The sequence below is a fragment of the Colossoma macropomum genome, unplaced genomic scaffold (assembly GCF_904425465.1).
Source record: "Colossoma macropomum unplaced genomic scaffold, Colossoma_macropomum, whole genome shotgun sequence".
Taxonomy (NCBI): Eukaryota; Metazoa; Chordata; class Actinopteri; order Characiformes; family Serrasalmidae; genus Colossoma; species Colossoma macropomum.
In genome coordinates this window covers 16,543,687-16,561,090 of record NW_023494799.1, presented here as the reverse complement: position 1 = coordinate 16,561,090, position 17,404 = coordinate 16,543,687, and the positions used below count along the sequence as shown (strand labels likewise).

At 39.1% G+C, this 17,404-nt stretch overlaps 1 protein-coding gene across 1 annotated transcript in view; it reads left to right on the top strand.

Annotated features, from left to right (window-relative positions):
* LOC118819423 (inactive N-acetylated-alpha-linked acidic dipeptidase-like protein 2) overlaps positions 1-17,404 on the top strand; it is a 321,925-nt gene that overhangs the window by 196,433 nt on the left and 108,088 nt on the right. Inside the window, exon 6 of the mRNA XM_036587209.1 lies at positions 3,557-3,703. Within this exon, the coding sequence (XP_036443102.1) occupies positions 3,557-3,703 (147 nt within the window). The remainder of the gene's footprint in view (positions 1-3,556; positions 3,704-17,404) is intronic.

The following is a 17,404-nucleotide window of genomic DNA, read 5'->3' as shown; positions in this document are numbered from 1 at the left end:
AATTTTATGACATAAATAACATGAACCAGGTAAGCGAACTCATGCTGCATCCGAATGTTGCTGCTACTGCTACAACTATATCAAAATGTCATATATTTACTGATTTATTACTGATATTCAGATTTAAAACTGAACAGTTTTAAAAGAATGTTGTTTACAGTGCAAGTTTAGCTAATAAAAAGTACTGAAAATGTGGTAGTGTGACGTTTGGATAACAAAAGGCTGATACAAATTGGCCAATCAACCATCATCCAGTTTGGCTGTAAAGAAATTGGAATCACCCATAAAAATTCATAATCAGTGCATTCATAATCAATTTGGACAGCTAACACTAGCTTTGGTAGGCAGATGTTTTGACACTGTTGTTTGTTTGTAAGTGAATTTTTCTGACAAATATTACATTTTACATTGTTTTCCACCTTTTTCTTTCCAAAGTGAAATACACGATTTCTCAGATGGCAGATACAATGTCAAGTAACATATCCAATGAATATAGAAAGTCTACATCCCCCTGTAAAAATGGCAGACTTTGTGATGTAAAAAAAAAAAATTAAAGACAAGATACATATCAGAACGTTTTCCACTTGTAACGTCAAACTGCAAAAGTTATTGGTGATTCCTTCCACCTTAATAAAAGCCCCAGTTCTGGCTCAAGAAAAGCAGCCCAAAAGCATGTGGAAACACAGCCACATTCCCAATTCTAAACTTATGCAATAGACTCAGATCCTGAACCAAGAAAGTCAGCTCCTTTGTAAGGCTTATGGCCCTAAGGGATTACAGGCTCATGGAAGCCCTCCTGAGAGCAAGAAAGCTCAGGACAGAATTCTTCTAAAAGCATCATAAAAGGGGTCTGTCTCACCCCAACCTTACATAGAAAACATGCTGTATTTTATGTTTAAGACAAGTATGATGAGAGTGGTGAGACTGGATCATCAACCCGAACTCCCATACGGAAGGAGAACCAATCAGCATTGAGGAATAGATGTGACAGGAGCTGAGACACTTCCCACGCCTAAACCCCATAAAAGTCACAGCACGTCAAGTTTTCTTCAAAGTTGCGATTTGGAGGTCTTCCTGGTTTCCAATCATCAACGGAGGAATCTGAATTTTCGGCTCCAACCCTTAGGTTGAATGCAGTTTGACCTCAGTCCAATTCTTACTCGTCAGAAGACAAGAAAGTGCATACAAACAATTGACTGATGCCACAGGCTGGGCCCAAGTTACTGAACCCACTTTTGAGTGTAAATATATAAGCTTTTCTCTGCTTCTGTTCCAATGTGTTGTATGTCTCAAACTATTTTGTCCTGATGGACTGGTGCCCCACTTATGAGTAATAGTAATCATTTACCCACAACTCCCACAAACATGAGTTACAATGTCATTGATTGATTCTGAACACAGCCACATTCCCAATCCTAAACTTGTGCAACCAGGCTATTGTAAGTTTTTTTACCTGAAAATATTTCTGATTGTTTTTCACTGTAATTTATAGGTTGCAATCTCACACTGAATGTGGCAAACGTTCTGACATAATTTATCTTGGTTGAATTGTTTATACAAAAACTTGCCATTTTTACAGGAATGTGTAGATATTTTACATCCACTGTATGTAACTGATCTGGGAAAATGCAGTTTTATTCACTAGGTCTCCTCTAAATCCTTCTCCCATAAAGTTACCATTTCTGAGGTTTTGTTACGATGGTAACAATATATCTATGAGACAAATGAGACATATGTATGACCCCACGTCCGGACATTGCATTAAAAATATAAGCACTAGAGATGACCCCTATTCTGCCATAATAATGGAGTGGTAAAGGAGTAATAAAAAGGAGAACCTCTTGTTCAGTATCACAGACCACTGTGTCAGCTTTACTCTTGCCTGTGGCCTATCAGCAGGCTACAGAACTGCCTTGCTCTGATTGTTAGGTCCGCCAAGGGCGAGTCCATCTTTTTTTTTTTTTGAGACTCTAGCACTCCAAGGCTAGTGCTATGGTTAGAAATTTTCCAGGGGACTGTGCACTTTTTCAAACTTGAGTGTTTGTTTCTAGTTGTGCAAGATGCAGAACTAATTGGATACCGCAAGATAAGAGCTACTGGCCATGTCCTTGTATATACTTTCTAAATCTAGAGAAATAAAAGTACTCTTGGCTGCCTGCTAGAAGATTCTGGGAAAGAAGTGTGTTTCTCTGCTGTGGGTGTCTCTCTGCAGACTAGACTAGGGCAATTTTTCCACATTGCTTCATTTAAATGTCCATTTTTGCCCATGTTTTACCACATAACTGATTTCAAACATCTTTTATTAAATGGCAACTGAGCAAAAACAAAAAACAACACATATCATCCAACATTTCGAAACCGTTGTGCACCCACCACCACTGACATTCAGTGACGTTCAGCACTACTCAGACATGCTGATGGTCTATTTTCTCAGCTAACGTTGCTACCTAGACACACCCTAACTCATTTCACCTTGTACCTTTTAGCTCGAAACACCAAGTGACATTGCGCTCATCAGATTTCTGATTGAATCATTTTTTAATTATTGTAAGTATTATAGTAATGCATGAGTGTTAAGCTAATTAGCTTCTCATTTCTCTTTACATAATGTTCACCTCAGCTACTTCCAGGAGTGGATAATTTCATCAGAACCCTGCTACAAAAGACCTATGATCATTTCCCATTTCTCCTGCAAATGAGAGAACTCTCGGCCTATCCTGAGGACCACTGCTGCCTCGCTTTGTTCTAGTGTTTAATAATCTTTTGTCTGGAAGAAGTTTATCAGGGGAAGGTAATCGAGTGGTTGCAGGGCCCCCCTGTGCTCCTGATTGTTAGCAGTGTATGACTCTGAGCCATTATACCTGTGCAGAAGCGCTACTGGAAAATTGAAGCCCCCTAAATAAATTTGTTCCTAAAGTGGGATTAGGCTCACCGTTACTCTGCTTTAATGAGGCTGAATCAATGGAGCATTGCACCCACCTGAAATCCCCAATGGTTTTCACCAGCGCTATTCCTTCAAACCTAAAATCCTCTAGCCTATTAGTGCAGCGGCGGTGAGCCACAGTGAGCAGGGGGAAAGGGCTGTGATGCAGACAGAGACGCCTGCCACCCCTCTCCATGCTCTCTGGCCTCTTCTCTGCCTGATTTAGTACGGATTATAGCCACCTCGCTCACCCCCCGCTCTGAGCTCATTTCACTGCCCGCCTGCCATGCACACTTCAAGCCAAATCTGTTTGCTTTAAATACATGTTTTGCCACGTAGATGGAGTTGCTGGCGGAGGTATTAACCAAGAGGAGAGCCTCTAGATTGGCATAATTGGCTTGCTCTTTTTCGTGCTGCGTTAAGAGTCTCCTGTCCTAAACGTACTTGGAATGTTTGAGGCAATCAAAGCAAATGATGTGGTGGGGTTACGACTTTCGAGAGGAAAATTGGCATCCGCGTGTCCCTTCTGAGGTTTATTGCGTAGTGCAGACGTGAGGCTGACATTTCGATCACTGATTTGGTTTCCTTTAAGCCACAATTAACTTTTTTTCTTTTTTCCTTGTTCTGTTTCAGCTGGCAGTTTCAGGGAGGACCGTCACAATTTGACATCACTGCTGGTTCAGCCAATCTCTGCCCACCTCGCCAAAGTGCTGCTATCCGCTCCTGTCCCGGGCTATGACCAACCCTGCGTCCCTCTGGCCATGCCGTCGTCTGCCTCAGGTAAGCCTGAGGCTAACTACACCACCATCGACACCTCACAGCTGACCCCTAATACATTGCTTTAACCCTTGTAGAGAGAATTGATTCCAATGTGGGTTTAGGGGTCAGAATGACCCAGCTGTAAATCTCCGCAGTTTTGCAGTGAATATGACCATCTATGTATTTGCCAACTTGGGTTGTTTAGAGCAGTTCAGAGAAATATTTCAAATAAAACTCTTCTTGCTTTTTTTTTACTCTTGTCAAGTGGCCATAAATCTCCAAAATCACCATTGATTTCACCTTTTTATACCATTATTAAAGCCGGTGTTGTCATAAACAAAAAGACTGCACTGTCATTTTTTATATGCACCCAAAACTTTTTCTATATTGAACCCAAAAAACTAGTGAACTAGTTTACATTGTAACAAAAATGTCACTATGGGATGGAAGGTGATGTTATAAAATATTTCACTACATTAAATACTTATTTTCTATGGTTATACACTCAGGCCAGCCTGAGTACTTTGAATCCTCAAGTATTCATTCAGTTTGTTGGTATTTGTTTTTCTACTTAGTATTAATTTCTCTATTTAGTAGGGATGTGCATGTGTACTTGAGTACTTGATTAACCATCAAGGTGCCACTCTTTGAATACTGAAGTCACTATTTGGGTATTTGTTACATTTCATCATGGGAACAAAGAGAAAATATACAGGCTAACTATTCAGTGAAACACAATGCTTGCTACTCTGAAACACCCAGGCTTGAATGTGTGTTGTCAAGGACTAACAAGGTTAGCTACTATAGCTGATGTTATCTAGATCTACAGACAGTGACAATATATTTCTTTGACTAATAACATGTTGGTGCATCGTCCACTGAGGAGAAAATACTTGTGTAGAAGACAATGAGTCTTCACAGGCACTAGTTAACACTGTTAGCTCACTGGCTCTTCTGAAGAGGCAGCCTCAGTTAGTCATCCAACATGAAAAGCTATTGATGTCCAAAGCTTAAAGACTAAAGATACCTCAGAAGTAAATCTCACTCCTTTTTTTTTACTTGTGCCTGTATTTCTGGATTTTGATTTTTGCTCTGACCTTTTTTAGTTTCACTTGCTGTTTTTCTTTCTTGTTTAATCTTTCTGTCCCTGGTGTTTGCGCTATGCCTCATGTTTTCATGTTACTGTTTTTTGGTATTGACCCTGGCCTGTCTCAGCGGTATGTATTTGGATTGCCCTTTTTTCATTAAAAGCCGTTTTTTCAAGAAAAGGATGACTAAAAAATGCTTCAAAAATTATTGTTCAATTATGATTGGATGATTTATGAAAATAATTATTTGAAAATACTGTTCATATTTAAAATACTGTTTCAGGGCTGTGGCCAGCCCTAACATACACAAATAAAGGATGTTTGCAGGCCATAGCCATCCTTTTGTCATTAACCAGAAGATATGAAATCTACTGCATTATTGATTTGTAAAGCTCCCCCTTCCTCCCTTTCTCTTTCACTCATTCAGTCTCTCACACATGCACAAAAACAAAATTTTATACTTCTTCTAAATAGCAATCATATAAATGTGTGTATACATTGACCTCAAGTCTAAAATAACAAGATATTAGCACAGCTTTCAGAAATCAATTATATTATAAGAAGCACGAATAAACATTGTTAACAATACAGCAGCATTATTTACACATACCTGTCTAATTCATAAGCTGGGGTTAAAATGGAATATATTGCAGTCAGTTTTCAGTGTCACAGAAGTCACACCTCCATGAACCATAAGTTAGTATGTTACAGTGTTTGCCACTGTAGCCAGGATCTGTTTAGACTCTTTGATCTCTATAGACTCTATATCTTCCAAGGGCCTTCAGCACTTGGGCGAGCCCTGCGTCTCAGCAGTTTTTGTGTATGGGAAAAATGAATAGCTCGTTTAAATATCACCCTATCACTATCTAACTGACGGATGTCCTTTGTCCTTAATTCATTTTACCATAAATATCAATGTCATTTGAAGTGAAAGATCATTAAGTAGTAAAAAAGAATCCTTGATATCTATGTTACATGCAAGCTAACACTCGTGTTATTATTTGGCAGGGTAAGCCTAAAAACCTCACCTAAATGGCCAAAAAAGGCAAGCTCTATCAAGTAACTGTGACAGATGTAAAATATTAATTGAATAGCTGGTGTTGTGTAATAGTGTTATAGTCATATAACGTCCAATAATGTTAGTTTGCCTGCAGCATGTTTGTTGCAATAATTGTATTTTAACAGTTTAATGATTTCATAATTTAGAGACACATTTTTGTTTACCAGATGGAGTTGTAGAGGTGATTCCACCCAAAACAGCTTAGAAACTAATCTCTAATTTGGCCATGTTCCTGGCTACGAAATAATGTACAGTAGGCCTGTGTCTTATTACACTCTTATCAGTCTATATAATCTTATTATACTCATGTTTCAGCTCAAACCAAATGTAGTCTTAAGAGTATGGTTGGGCAGTATAATCATAATAAGGTATACCACAGTATTGCAAAATAATGACAGTATTTCAAAATGAAGACACGTTAAATTTCTATTCCATGTTTTGACATCTAAATAAACGCATTGTACTTTAAGAGGGGCTCACTGATTGGTGGTGAGGGAGCTCACTAATAGGTGGTGCTGATAGAACAAGGGGGAAATCAGATCCAGCAAAAACCTCAGAAAAATTAAACATGATAGTGGTTCAGGTAACACAACACGTTTGATTTTGGTTGTACTATAAAGGCCCTAAAACACTGAATGCAACATGAATTAACAATACAAGCATGAAATATTAACAACATTTTCGCATAAAATGATACTCACCAGACACCATTTTTTAGGAATTTTGCCCCAGTTAGTCAGATTCAAACCTGTGCTGTGGTGTGTGGCACTGTTTGGGTTTATAATCTGCTCGCTAAGCTGACATTCAGTTAGTCAATGAGGCTACAGATCCACATCCCATGGAACAAGTTCTATTTCATCTTTTTGTCCCATCAGTGCCAGCTGCACAACTTCACTCCATAAGATTTGAATCATTACCATCTAAACATGTGTCAGTGCTTTAGTTAGCCAGGCGCAGTAATATTTGGAGATGGTTTGAAGGTTGATACATGGATTTAAACTGCAGTCACCAGCATGCAAAGCCATGAATTTACACATTACACTAGTTAATCACCATGTAGTATGTGGTAATGACTCTTTAAGGTTTGCTTGTTCATAACAACCATATTGTGGAATGTGACGCTTTCTTAAAGAGATTATCCGTGCTTTATTCCATGCTGTGGTGGTATCTCCACAGGCGGTTGATACTGCACCAGAGGGGAGTGCCAAAGAGTGATGAATCTCATGGAACCCATACCCACTCACAGGCTCTATTGCCAGGGTGAGACTAAGCTTCATCTCACTGAAATGGATCTTGACAAATGGCAGAGGAAAGATGAAATACAGTTAGGGCACTTGTACAGTTTGAGGCCAAAATGGCAGGGACTGTTTAGTATTTAGTAGTGTTTAAATACTTGTTTTTACAGTAGATTTTGTCGTAAGCCTCCCCCATCCCCAGAGAATAGATTAAACAGTCATACTTAAAGTAAATCTTCTTTCGTCTTAGAATCAAGTTGACTCAGTGTGTATATTTGTTTGTACCTCTTTAGGAAAAAGGAGGCAGACACTTTTAGTGACTAAGCTGTGACTCTTCTGGTGACTAAGCCCTTGATTCACCATTCTGTCTGACTCCAGATAGATGCCCAGATCTAGGCTGCTTGTGCAGTAACTCTCTTTACATATGTCAGTGGACTTACTTCTCTACTCACAAGTAAGCAGTTAGCTTCCACATCACTGACATTCGATTTTGCTGCACGTAAATACTGTCCTCTGTTTCTGGAAACAGTGAGAAGCTTTCTGCTCCAGAGGCCAGGCATGTGAACAGCATGCTGTTATCTCGTTTTATATTCCTGATCAAAGTACCTCCAGACTGGATCATGTGGGTTCTTCATATTACTGTTTCACTACACTCATCACGCCTGGCCGTGTCCACACTCATTACATGTCACTCGGCAAAGACTGCTGGAATGACTACTTAGGAGGCTTAATTGAATCTATGAGTGGGTGGTTAGTCAACTACATTACAGATTCCGCCTGTAGCGAGCTCTGTAAGAGGTCAGATTTAACAAGGAATGGTCACCAGTGCTGCCACATGTGTTTCTAACTCACTGAAGATGACTGATTGAGAGTGGCATTCATAGCAGTATAATTGAATTGAAATGGGCAAACCCACAGTGAAAGGTCGTTGTTCAAATGAAACAGTGTTTTTAATCTAGCAGTGAAAAATCTATAGAGAGTGCAACATTCATTTGGTGGTTACAGCATCTTACCCTGGTGGTCTGCCTCAGATGTTTATCAGCTATCTTAGCGTAATTTGTCAAAACGACGTCAGCGTGCCTCAGTGTAAGGCCTTGACCAGATCTTGATTTATGAGTAAGGTGGCAATTTCTATGTTGATAGAAAAAGATAAATTAAGGTAAACGTTGGGATTCAGTGCCCTACCGCCATTGCTGTTGAGATTTCACAATGCACCACAGTCAGATCAGTGTGAAATGGGGCTGCACTATATATATATATATATATATATATATATATATATATATATATATATGATGCAATGTATATATATATATAGCATAGATGGAGGCCCAGATGGGGGTCTTGCTACTGTATTGCAATACATTACACATATTGCAGTAATATTTACAGTAGCAATAAAATAGCAATGCAGTTTGGTAATATGAAGAAAATTCAACCAACCAACCAATTTCAACCAATGCTTTAGTAACCAGTTAAAGAAGGTGTATTACTACATGTTCGAGCGATTTTGAGAGCATAGTTATGTTTACTTCTAAAAGTTCAAATGATAAATCATTCTCTCCACAAATGTCCATGTGCAAAATTATTCAACCCCCAAAGTCAGTATTTTGTGGCGCATCCTTTACACTTTATAACCTCCAATAAACATTTCCGGTGAGTGCTCACAAGCTTCTGACAATTCTTTATTGGAATCTTTGTCCACTCCTCATGTGCAAAAGTTTCCAGCTCATTATGTTCCTTGGTTTCTGTGCCACCAAAGCTTTTCTTAAATCCCACCAAAGACTTTCAATGGGATTCAAATCAGGTGACTGAGATGGCCACTGAAGGACATTCCAGGACCCATCCCTGAAACACTGAAGACAACACATTCTTCACCAATATGGCCTGGTATTTCAAAGAATCTATGATGCCAGTCACACGCTCAGTTCCTGCAGCAACACCCCCAGGACTGACCCACCTCCATGCTTGACCGTGGGGACGGTGTTGTTTCAGTCATGAGCCTTGCCTTTCTTACGCCACATCCCTCTGCTGATCCCTCCACAGGCCTGCCTAAATTCCTTCTTGCATATTCATTTCAACTTTTTAGTTGCTTTTTGGTCAAGAGTGGAGTTCAGCAAAGTGTCCTGGCATTAAGTCATTGGTTGTGTAGTGTTCTTCTTATTGTGTTCACTGATACTGTTGTTCCTGTCTTCATCAGGTCATACTGCAAGTCTTTGGCAGTAATGTGAGGATTTTTCTCTCTTTCTTCCACATACAGGTGGTTTGCTACTGTACCATGGGTTTTAAACTAACTGACTAAACTAACGATACTTCCAGCTTGTCTGTTGGAACTTTAAGTGTCAGGGAAATATACTTGTAGCTGCTGCCTTTTTGGTGAAATGGAAGAATTTCTTCTCTTAGCTTTTGTAAGAGCTCCTTTTTCTTTGCCATGTTTGCTGCTGAGCTTGAAGACATGCATGGGTTTTATTTATATATGTATCACAGCTAAAGCAAATTAATTGTTATTATAGAGTTCCTAAAGGCTTAATTATGAAATTTTGTAGCCTTACAGACTAGCAGTGATTTAAAACCAGCATTATTAATAGAGATGAATAATTTTCAGATTATTGTATTCTTCAAATGTACAACCCCATTTCCCAGTTGGGACGATGTGCAGAATGTAAATAAAAATAGAATGCAATGATATGCAAATCATGTAAACCATAATTTTAAAGGAAAATACTAGAAAGACAACATATCAAATGTTGAAACTGAGAAGTTTTATTGTTTTTTGAAAAATATATGCCCAAATACTGGTTGATTGTTGCACTATTTTATCGTGCAGTCTTTCACAGAGTGGTGAACCCCTGCTCATCTTTACTTCTGAAAGACTCAGCCTCTCTGGAATGCTCTTTTTGTACCCAATCATTTTTTTAGCCTTATACAACTTTTCCAGCCTTTTGTTGCTCCCGTTATGGAACATTTTGTTGGCATCAAATTCAAAAAACAATAGAATTTCTCAGTTTCAACATTTGATATGTTGTCTTTGTACAATTTTCAATGAAACATAGGGTTTAAATTATTTGCACATCATTGCATTTTGTGTTTATTTACTTTTTGTACAGCATTCCAACTTTTTTGGAAATGAGTTTGTATTTCTTCTGTTTTATCAAGCCTGACATTGTAACAATAGAAGAACCCTTTTTGGTACTATATAGAAGCCTTTTCAAAAAGGTTCTATATACAACCAGTTGCAGCACATTACAGCACACTCCATCAATCTGAAGAACTCTTTCACAATGCAAAGAACCCTTTAATCATGCAAAGGGTTCTTTAAATGTTCATGGTTATATATAGATCAATTTTCTTTACTAAAAAATCCTTGAAGAACTATCACTTTTAAGTGTGTACAATCATGTGGGACTCATAGACCAAACCAGAATATTTAAAATCAGAAATTTATGGCACAATGCATGGTATGGATGTTGCTTATGTTTTTCCATTTTACTGCTTTCAAAAGCAGGTGGGGCTACTCTAAGTAATATAGATCTCAGTGTAGTAGTCTTTGGATACTCATGCCACTGAACTGGCAATTTTGCGAATGCTCTTCCCGATGAAGATGAAGTTGGCAAGCCCTATTGCTTGACCAGTAAGAGCACCAGAATGTAAACAAGAGAAGTATGTTGATGAGTTGATTGCTATTTTTGGAATTATTACTTTGTAAAGAGTTCAACATAAAGTGAGATAAGCTACATGAAGCTAAGGTTATTGACATTTATGCTAGCGGACACAGATTGAGTGTTTTTGCTCATATTTTAACACTCGAAAGAGAACAGTTCAAGCTTTGTTTGATTCTGCGCACAATCCTGTGTAGCCTATAAGGTAAGTGGCAACCCAGGTTGGACACTTTAGAGTGACATAAAATGACTCAAAAGAGCTTTAAATTGTTAATCACTATTATTATGATGGTTGCGTAGGTGGAAAATGAAGAACTGAAACAGACACTAAAAGTCAAACTAAAAAAATCGATTGGTTCCCATTTGAGTCAGATTTTTTGGATGTGCAGTGGAAAACACCATTATAAAGTGAATGCTTCTTTGTTAGCTAAACACTGCGATAAAAAAAGCTTTGTTTTTCCAGTATCTTGGTTAAATAAGTCTCAGGATTAGTACAAAATCCTGTGCAGCGCTACCTGCATTATCCACCCGAAAGTAAGTTCTTTTAATGTCATGATGTAATACTGATTTGTCCCATTATGATAGCAGTAGAGTTTGAAGTACTATGCAACACTGTCGTCATCCAATTGTAGCGAATGAGTAATAGTGGATAAATCTGTCTTCTCCATGGATTCGTTTTTAATAATTCATTTCTTAGTTCTGATATAGTAAGTCTAGTGCTACGTCAGGGATTAATGCATTAATACAGGTTTAACAGTTAGGTCTAAAAGATAATGACATACTGTTATAAGCATAGTAAGATATCTGTCAGACTCTAAGATGATTTCTTCTCACGTCTACTCGCATACGTACTTACACAAATGTCTACAGTTACTCAGAGTCATGTGTAGAGTCAAGCAAAGTGTATGTGCCAAATGAACCACAAACTATGTGTTCTCTACCTCTAACATATAATGCTAATAGCATCATACAAGCAATCTTTACATTTTTACTAAGTGGTAATTCTTAAAATAGTGACTGACGCCTCAAAACATTATTCCAGTTTACATTTCAGTTCATTTATTGGCCATATACTGGTCTAGTGTCCAGTATCCTCACCTGGAACAGTAAAAAATACTAAACAATTCTAACCGAAGTCGTACACATCTCAAGCGTAAATAGAAGTACTCACCACTGTATTATTAAGTCATCAGTGTCATAAGCCATGATGTGCTTCAATGAATGTGTTTCTGTTTTCTTACATTATCTATTAGTCTGAAATTGGTAGCGACATTTAATGTAGTGAAGGCGACATTTAATTATGTATAGCGCCACCTTCTGCTTGTTTAAGAGATGCTTGTGCATATGCATTTCAACAATGGGTGTCAGTCAGGGATAGATCACTGAGTCAGTAACTGAGTCAGGCTCACCAGTCTGTGATTTGTCAGCGTGCTCACAGCACACCACAAAATGTTTTGAGGTTTTTTAGAGGGCTCACTTGCATATTGCAGCCTTTTGCGATATGACTTGTCAGGGCTTATATTGCTATAACAATTAATAAGCGATATGCAGCAATCAGTTGAGATATGCGTGTATTGTGTGACCAAACACAAGCACATTTTTCCTGCAGTTTTGTTGCTGAGGGGTGGATATGTTGCCATGGCAGTTCCCAGCACACATGGCCTTAGTCCCTCTCTGCAGTCACCATTTAATAGCAAGTGTCAGATCCTGAGAGTTCCACTCAAATACACACTAACATTTATGGAAACAGAGTGTCACTGACTTAAATATGCTTACTCAAACACACGTGAAGAGCTCTTGCCCCCCCACTCTTTCCCCTGACATACACACACACACACACACACACACACACACACACACACATGCACACACACACACACACACCACACACACGCACACACACGCACACACATATAGCTGCAGCTCACGGAGGCCCTCTTCTGGCTGTGTGCGTGTGCCAGGAAGCATCTGCAGCAGGTTTTAAAGGGGGTTATTAAGCTCTAATTCCTGCTATTGAGTGAAAATCCCCTCTTATCATTGCATCGTCACCCTGGAGATCCTGCCAGCGCTGCTCTGCAGCCGTCTTAGCTTGATAGACAGTAAAGGATTTTCAGTTCCTGCGACAAAATGAAAGGAAATGGGCTTTAAGGCAAATCCCCTGCCAAAGTTCCAATGAAGAAGTTAAAGACGCCAGGTATTGGGGTGATTATGAGTCAAGCGCTTGTTGTTTTGGGTGAGAGTATGCTTATTTGGAACTCCACCAAAACTTGAAGGCTTTTGGTGATGTTTGGGTGTCTCTCTTTGTTTGTGCGTGCGTGTGTGTGTGTGTGTGGTTGTGTACTCTGCTTTATTGGGATGAAATCTAATCAAATAACAGGCCAACAGAATAATAAACACATGTAGTCAATCAGTCAAGACATATTTGGTGTCTAAAGTTTGCTTCTTTAGTTTTGCACTTGAGCTAGAGGGCTAATGTAAACAGCAAGTTATGGTAGCTTACATCTACTAGTTAGCATTGTGCATTGTATACTTGCCTTAAACCATGTCAAGTGGTTAAGTGGTCTCAGAATACTTTTCTTATGTGGTTTCTGACACTATTATATGCTGTTACGGAAAATGGAGAAAAGTATGTCGCATAATATGTTGCACAGTAGCAGCCAGAGTTTAGAACAAGTCTCAGGTCTTAACATTTCAAGTCAATAGAGGCAAGTCTCAAGTATAGTCCTGAGTCAGTACAAGCAAGTCTCAAATTGAGTCGTAAGTCAGTATAAAAAAGTCTCAAATGGAGTCCCGAGACAGTACGAGCAAGTCTCAAGTTGAGTTCTGAGTCAGTACAAGCAAGTCTCAAGTGGAGTAACGAGACAGCACAAGCAAGTCTCAAGTGGAGTCCCGAGTAAGTACAAGCAAGTCTCAGGTTGAGTCCTGAGTCAGTACAACCAAGTCTCAAGGTGAGTCCCTAAGCCAGTACAAGGAAGTCTCCAGTTGAGTCCCGAGTCAGTACAAGCAAGTCTCCAGTCGAGTCACGAGTCACTACAAGCAAGTCTGCAGTCGAGTCAGCACAAGCAAGTCTTAAGTGAACTCCTCAGTCAGTGCAGATGTGCCTCAAGTGGAGTTCTCAGTCAGTACAGGCAAGTCACAAGTGGAGTCCAGAGTCAGTACAGGCATTCTGAGTCTTAAATAATAAGTCAGTATGTTTAAGACAGGAAATTTATTGTCATTTCAACACTGCACACTAAAAGAAACTGTAATATAGTGTGTTTTAAGATAGCATGTTAGTAGTGTGTGTAAGTAAACTAAATTAACATTAAAGCTTGCTAACATTACCCAAAGCCGCGTGTTGATATGAATATTGCTTATTTATAGCTTATGGAGGCAAACTTAAACTCTCACTCTTCTGTCACTTTTAAATAAAATAAGCGAAAGCATAACCATAGTTATTGACAAAGTTGCTGCTAGGGGTCTATACAAAAATATATTTCTGATGCAGTCCTAGCGTTTACACCAGGAAACAAACCCATTTACATAAAAAGTAACCAACCATGTAGACAGTCCAGTCTGCAGCCAGGTTTCTCCTACTTTAGGACTCAAATCTTTTAGAGTCAGAAGGCTCCAGTATGATGTAGTATGTTAACATTGTTAAAGTTTCAAAACATACCATAAATGTAGTTTCATGAAATCCAACACAGTTCTGTTTATCTGCCTATTTAGCCTACATCAGTTTAGCCTTGCTAATGTTATAAGGAGTGTTTCAGCCTGGACTGCTTTTCAGTGAGGCACAATACAGGGCAGCCAATCAGAACAGGTGTCATTTACATGTATCAGTTTAAAGGCACAGCGACAAAGCAGCCTGTTTAATTCTGAAGGATAAAGAGAGGTTGGAAAATGGACATGTAAAAAATAAATTATGACTTTTTTTGGTACATAAAGTCACACGACATCATAATCAGAGGAAAAAAATAAAAATGGGAAATACAGGATTTGGGCCCTTTAAGTCTAAGTCATCAAATTTGTGCAAGTTGTGTGGCTTGAGTCTGAATTTTGTTGGTACCTTTGTTCATTTTTATACATAACAATGCGTCGTTTAGTGGCAGAAACCACAGTAACTCTGTTTGAGATGTCTTAGAATGTTGAATACGGTTTGAGGTGAGCATGTGATGATTTTGGCATGCAGATTGCGCAATGCTGTTTATTGACTATTTGCTTCCATTACTTGGCTACAATAGCTCTGAAGCTGCACTGCAAAACTCAAAAAGTAAAGAAACAAATGTGTCTAGGCTAATTGACTACATTTGGGTTGTGAGGAACTGTGTGTAAATTATTTTTGGCTGAATTATTGCTTTCTGGAAGGTGCTAAAAGGGGATGCTAGGCCTATCTCTGTTGTGATAACAATACCAGGGGTTGAGGGGTTACAGTCACTGCATGCACTTTTGCTCTTTAAAACAAAATGTGCTGCATTTTAGTGACACCCAAAGTGGTCACACTTTCATGAGGGAAATGATTTGCTTTGCAGTAATGAAAAGGAGTTAATCCAGCAGTGCTTTAACAGATTAGTTTTGTTTAATGATACATATAGATAGAGTTTTAGTTTGTATGCCACAAGTAATGCACTGTATGTTTGCAGCTGTAAAGATGACCACAGGTTATCTATATTTCTGTTTCACTATGGCTTAATTACATTTACATCACTTATATGAAATGGCCAATGAACATTTTCAGGGGGTGCTAAAGAAGGGAGGGGGTTTGAATGATTTTGAGGGGGGCTTAGGGTGCAAATACGGGTGCAAAGCCTGTGGAACACATAGTTTAAGGAAAATAATGCGTGAACGTGTATGTCCGTCTGCCTAAGTGCAGACATGAGTGACTCAGAACTACTGACTGCAACAGTGGCTGGTACATGACATCACCTGTTACCAGCCAAGTGTCTAACAATCAATGTGAGCGAAATACCTGGGCCAGTGACATGAGCAGCATCGATCGCGCTCAGACGGGGCACCGTCCCTGGTGCCTGTAACACTCCCCGGCCTCCTAGCTCAGCTCTGCAGCTTACCAACCATGACCTGCCGCAGTCCAGAACCAGCGTCTATACCCGTGTTCCATTAGCTGGATCAAACACTGAGAAGCTAGTAATCTGTGCTCTATTGATTGGGCCAAGCACTGACCACTCCAGAGGTTTCAAATCATTTGTTTCCATCTGTCTGTGCCTTCTCTTTTAATTCCCTTTCAATTAAGGCCCACTATATTGCTCCCATGTGCTCTAATCATACCCAGTCCCCTCCCTGCCATGGAGACAGCTTCAGAGCGTGCAGGCCTATCAGAGCTGCTCTCAAGAGACGCATCACTTTCACACCGTAACGACATTGTTTAAAAGCCTGCCAATGTATTGTTCATGCCATTGTCAGCGTCTGCTGCAGTCCCCTATGCAGTCAAATGTGAATATGTTTGAGTTCATTCATTACTGTGAAGGATTTTTTTTTCTTTTTTTTACCCCTTCTTCTTCTTTTCTGGTTTCGTGCCACTGTGCATCAGCCAGCCAGGTTTCATCTCACACTTATTCACCGTAGAGAAAAGCAATCGAAGGGAGAAAGGCCCAAACGAATTGGTATTTTCTGCGAATGTCTGCTCCCTGCCACATCGGCTCAACTCCCCAAGCCTCCCAGATGAATGCCATAAGTATAATAAATTGCCTGTGCAATTACTGCACTCGAGCGGAGAAGCTGCATGGAATAGCTTTATCGAAACCCCTTTAATTATAATGGTATCGATTGCAGAGAGCAGGTAGTTCGGGCCGCAGTGGGTGTCACGCTCACTGTTTCCCTCCATTCCTGCTAATAAACCATGCGGGAACCAGAACACAACCAGGCAACCGACTGACCTCTGATTTACAGACTAATGGCTTTCATTTGCTGGCCCAAGTCATTAAACAATGGAGGTTCACCCAGTGCTGGGAGATTGTTGCATTTCCATTTCTGTACCGTGTTCTTAGATGTTTTTTTTTACTTTTTTTTTATAAGAAAAAAATGAAGATAGGGAGGTTTATTTTACACTACTTTCTTACGTTTGAAGGAGAAAAAGAAAAAGTTAAAGGGAGCAGTAATTCTGAAAAGTAAAAATATTCACAATAATTTCTGCGATGTGACGCTCGACAACTACATGTAATCCTTTCCAATAACCAGTAATCATTCACATCATGCTGTTGCTTTGTGAAACCATGTCACATCAGCTTTTCTTGATGTTTTATATAAATTAATAATTGTGTCTCCTATTACAAATACTCATTCTCTTAAAATGGAATTATAAAATAGCATGATTAATTACATAGTCATATAAGGAATTGCATTTACCTTTGGTTATCACTGAGTCTGCACATCTCACTTTTTCTGTTTGTTTTCATGTTAACAAATACCTTACATATGGCAGAAATCTACAAGGTGGAACTTTTATGCGACTTCACTTGCTTGAAACCTACATGAAATTAAATTGCATTTTAACTGCATTAAAAAATTATTTTAAAGCATCCTGCAGCTCATTTGAAACTCACCTGCAACAACTGCAGTTGTCTCAACTTTGGGACACAAGTTTCATGAAACAGCCAGTCAAAACAGCGGTAATTCAATTCCATAAACATTGTGACAGTAGATGAAATGTAAATTAAAAACAGAAAGCAGTGATTTGCAAACTG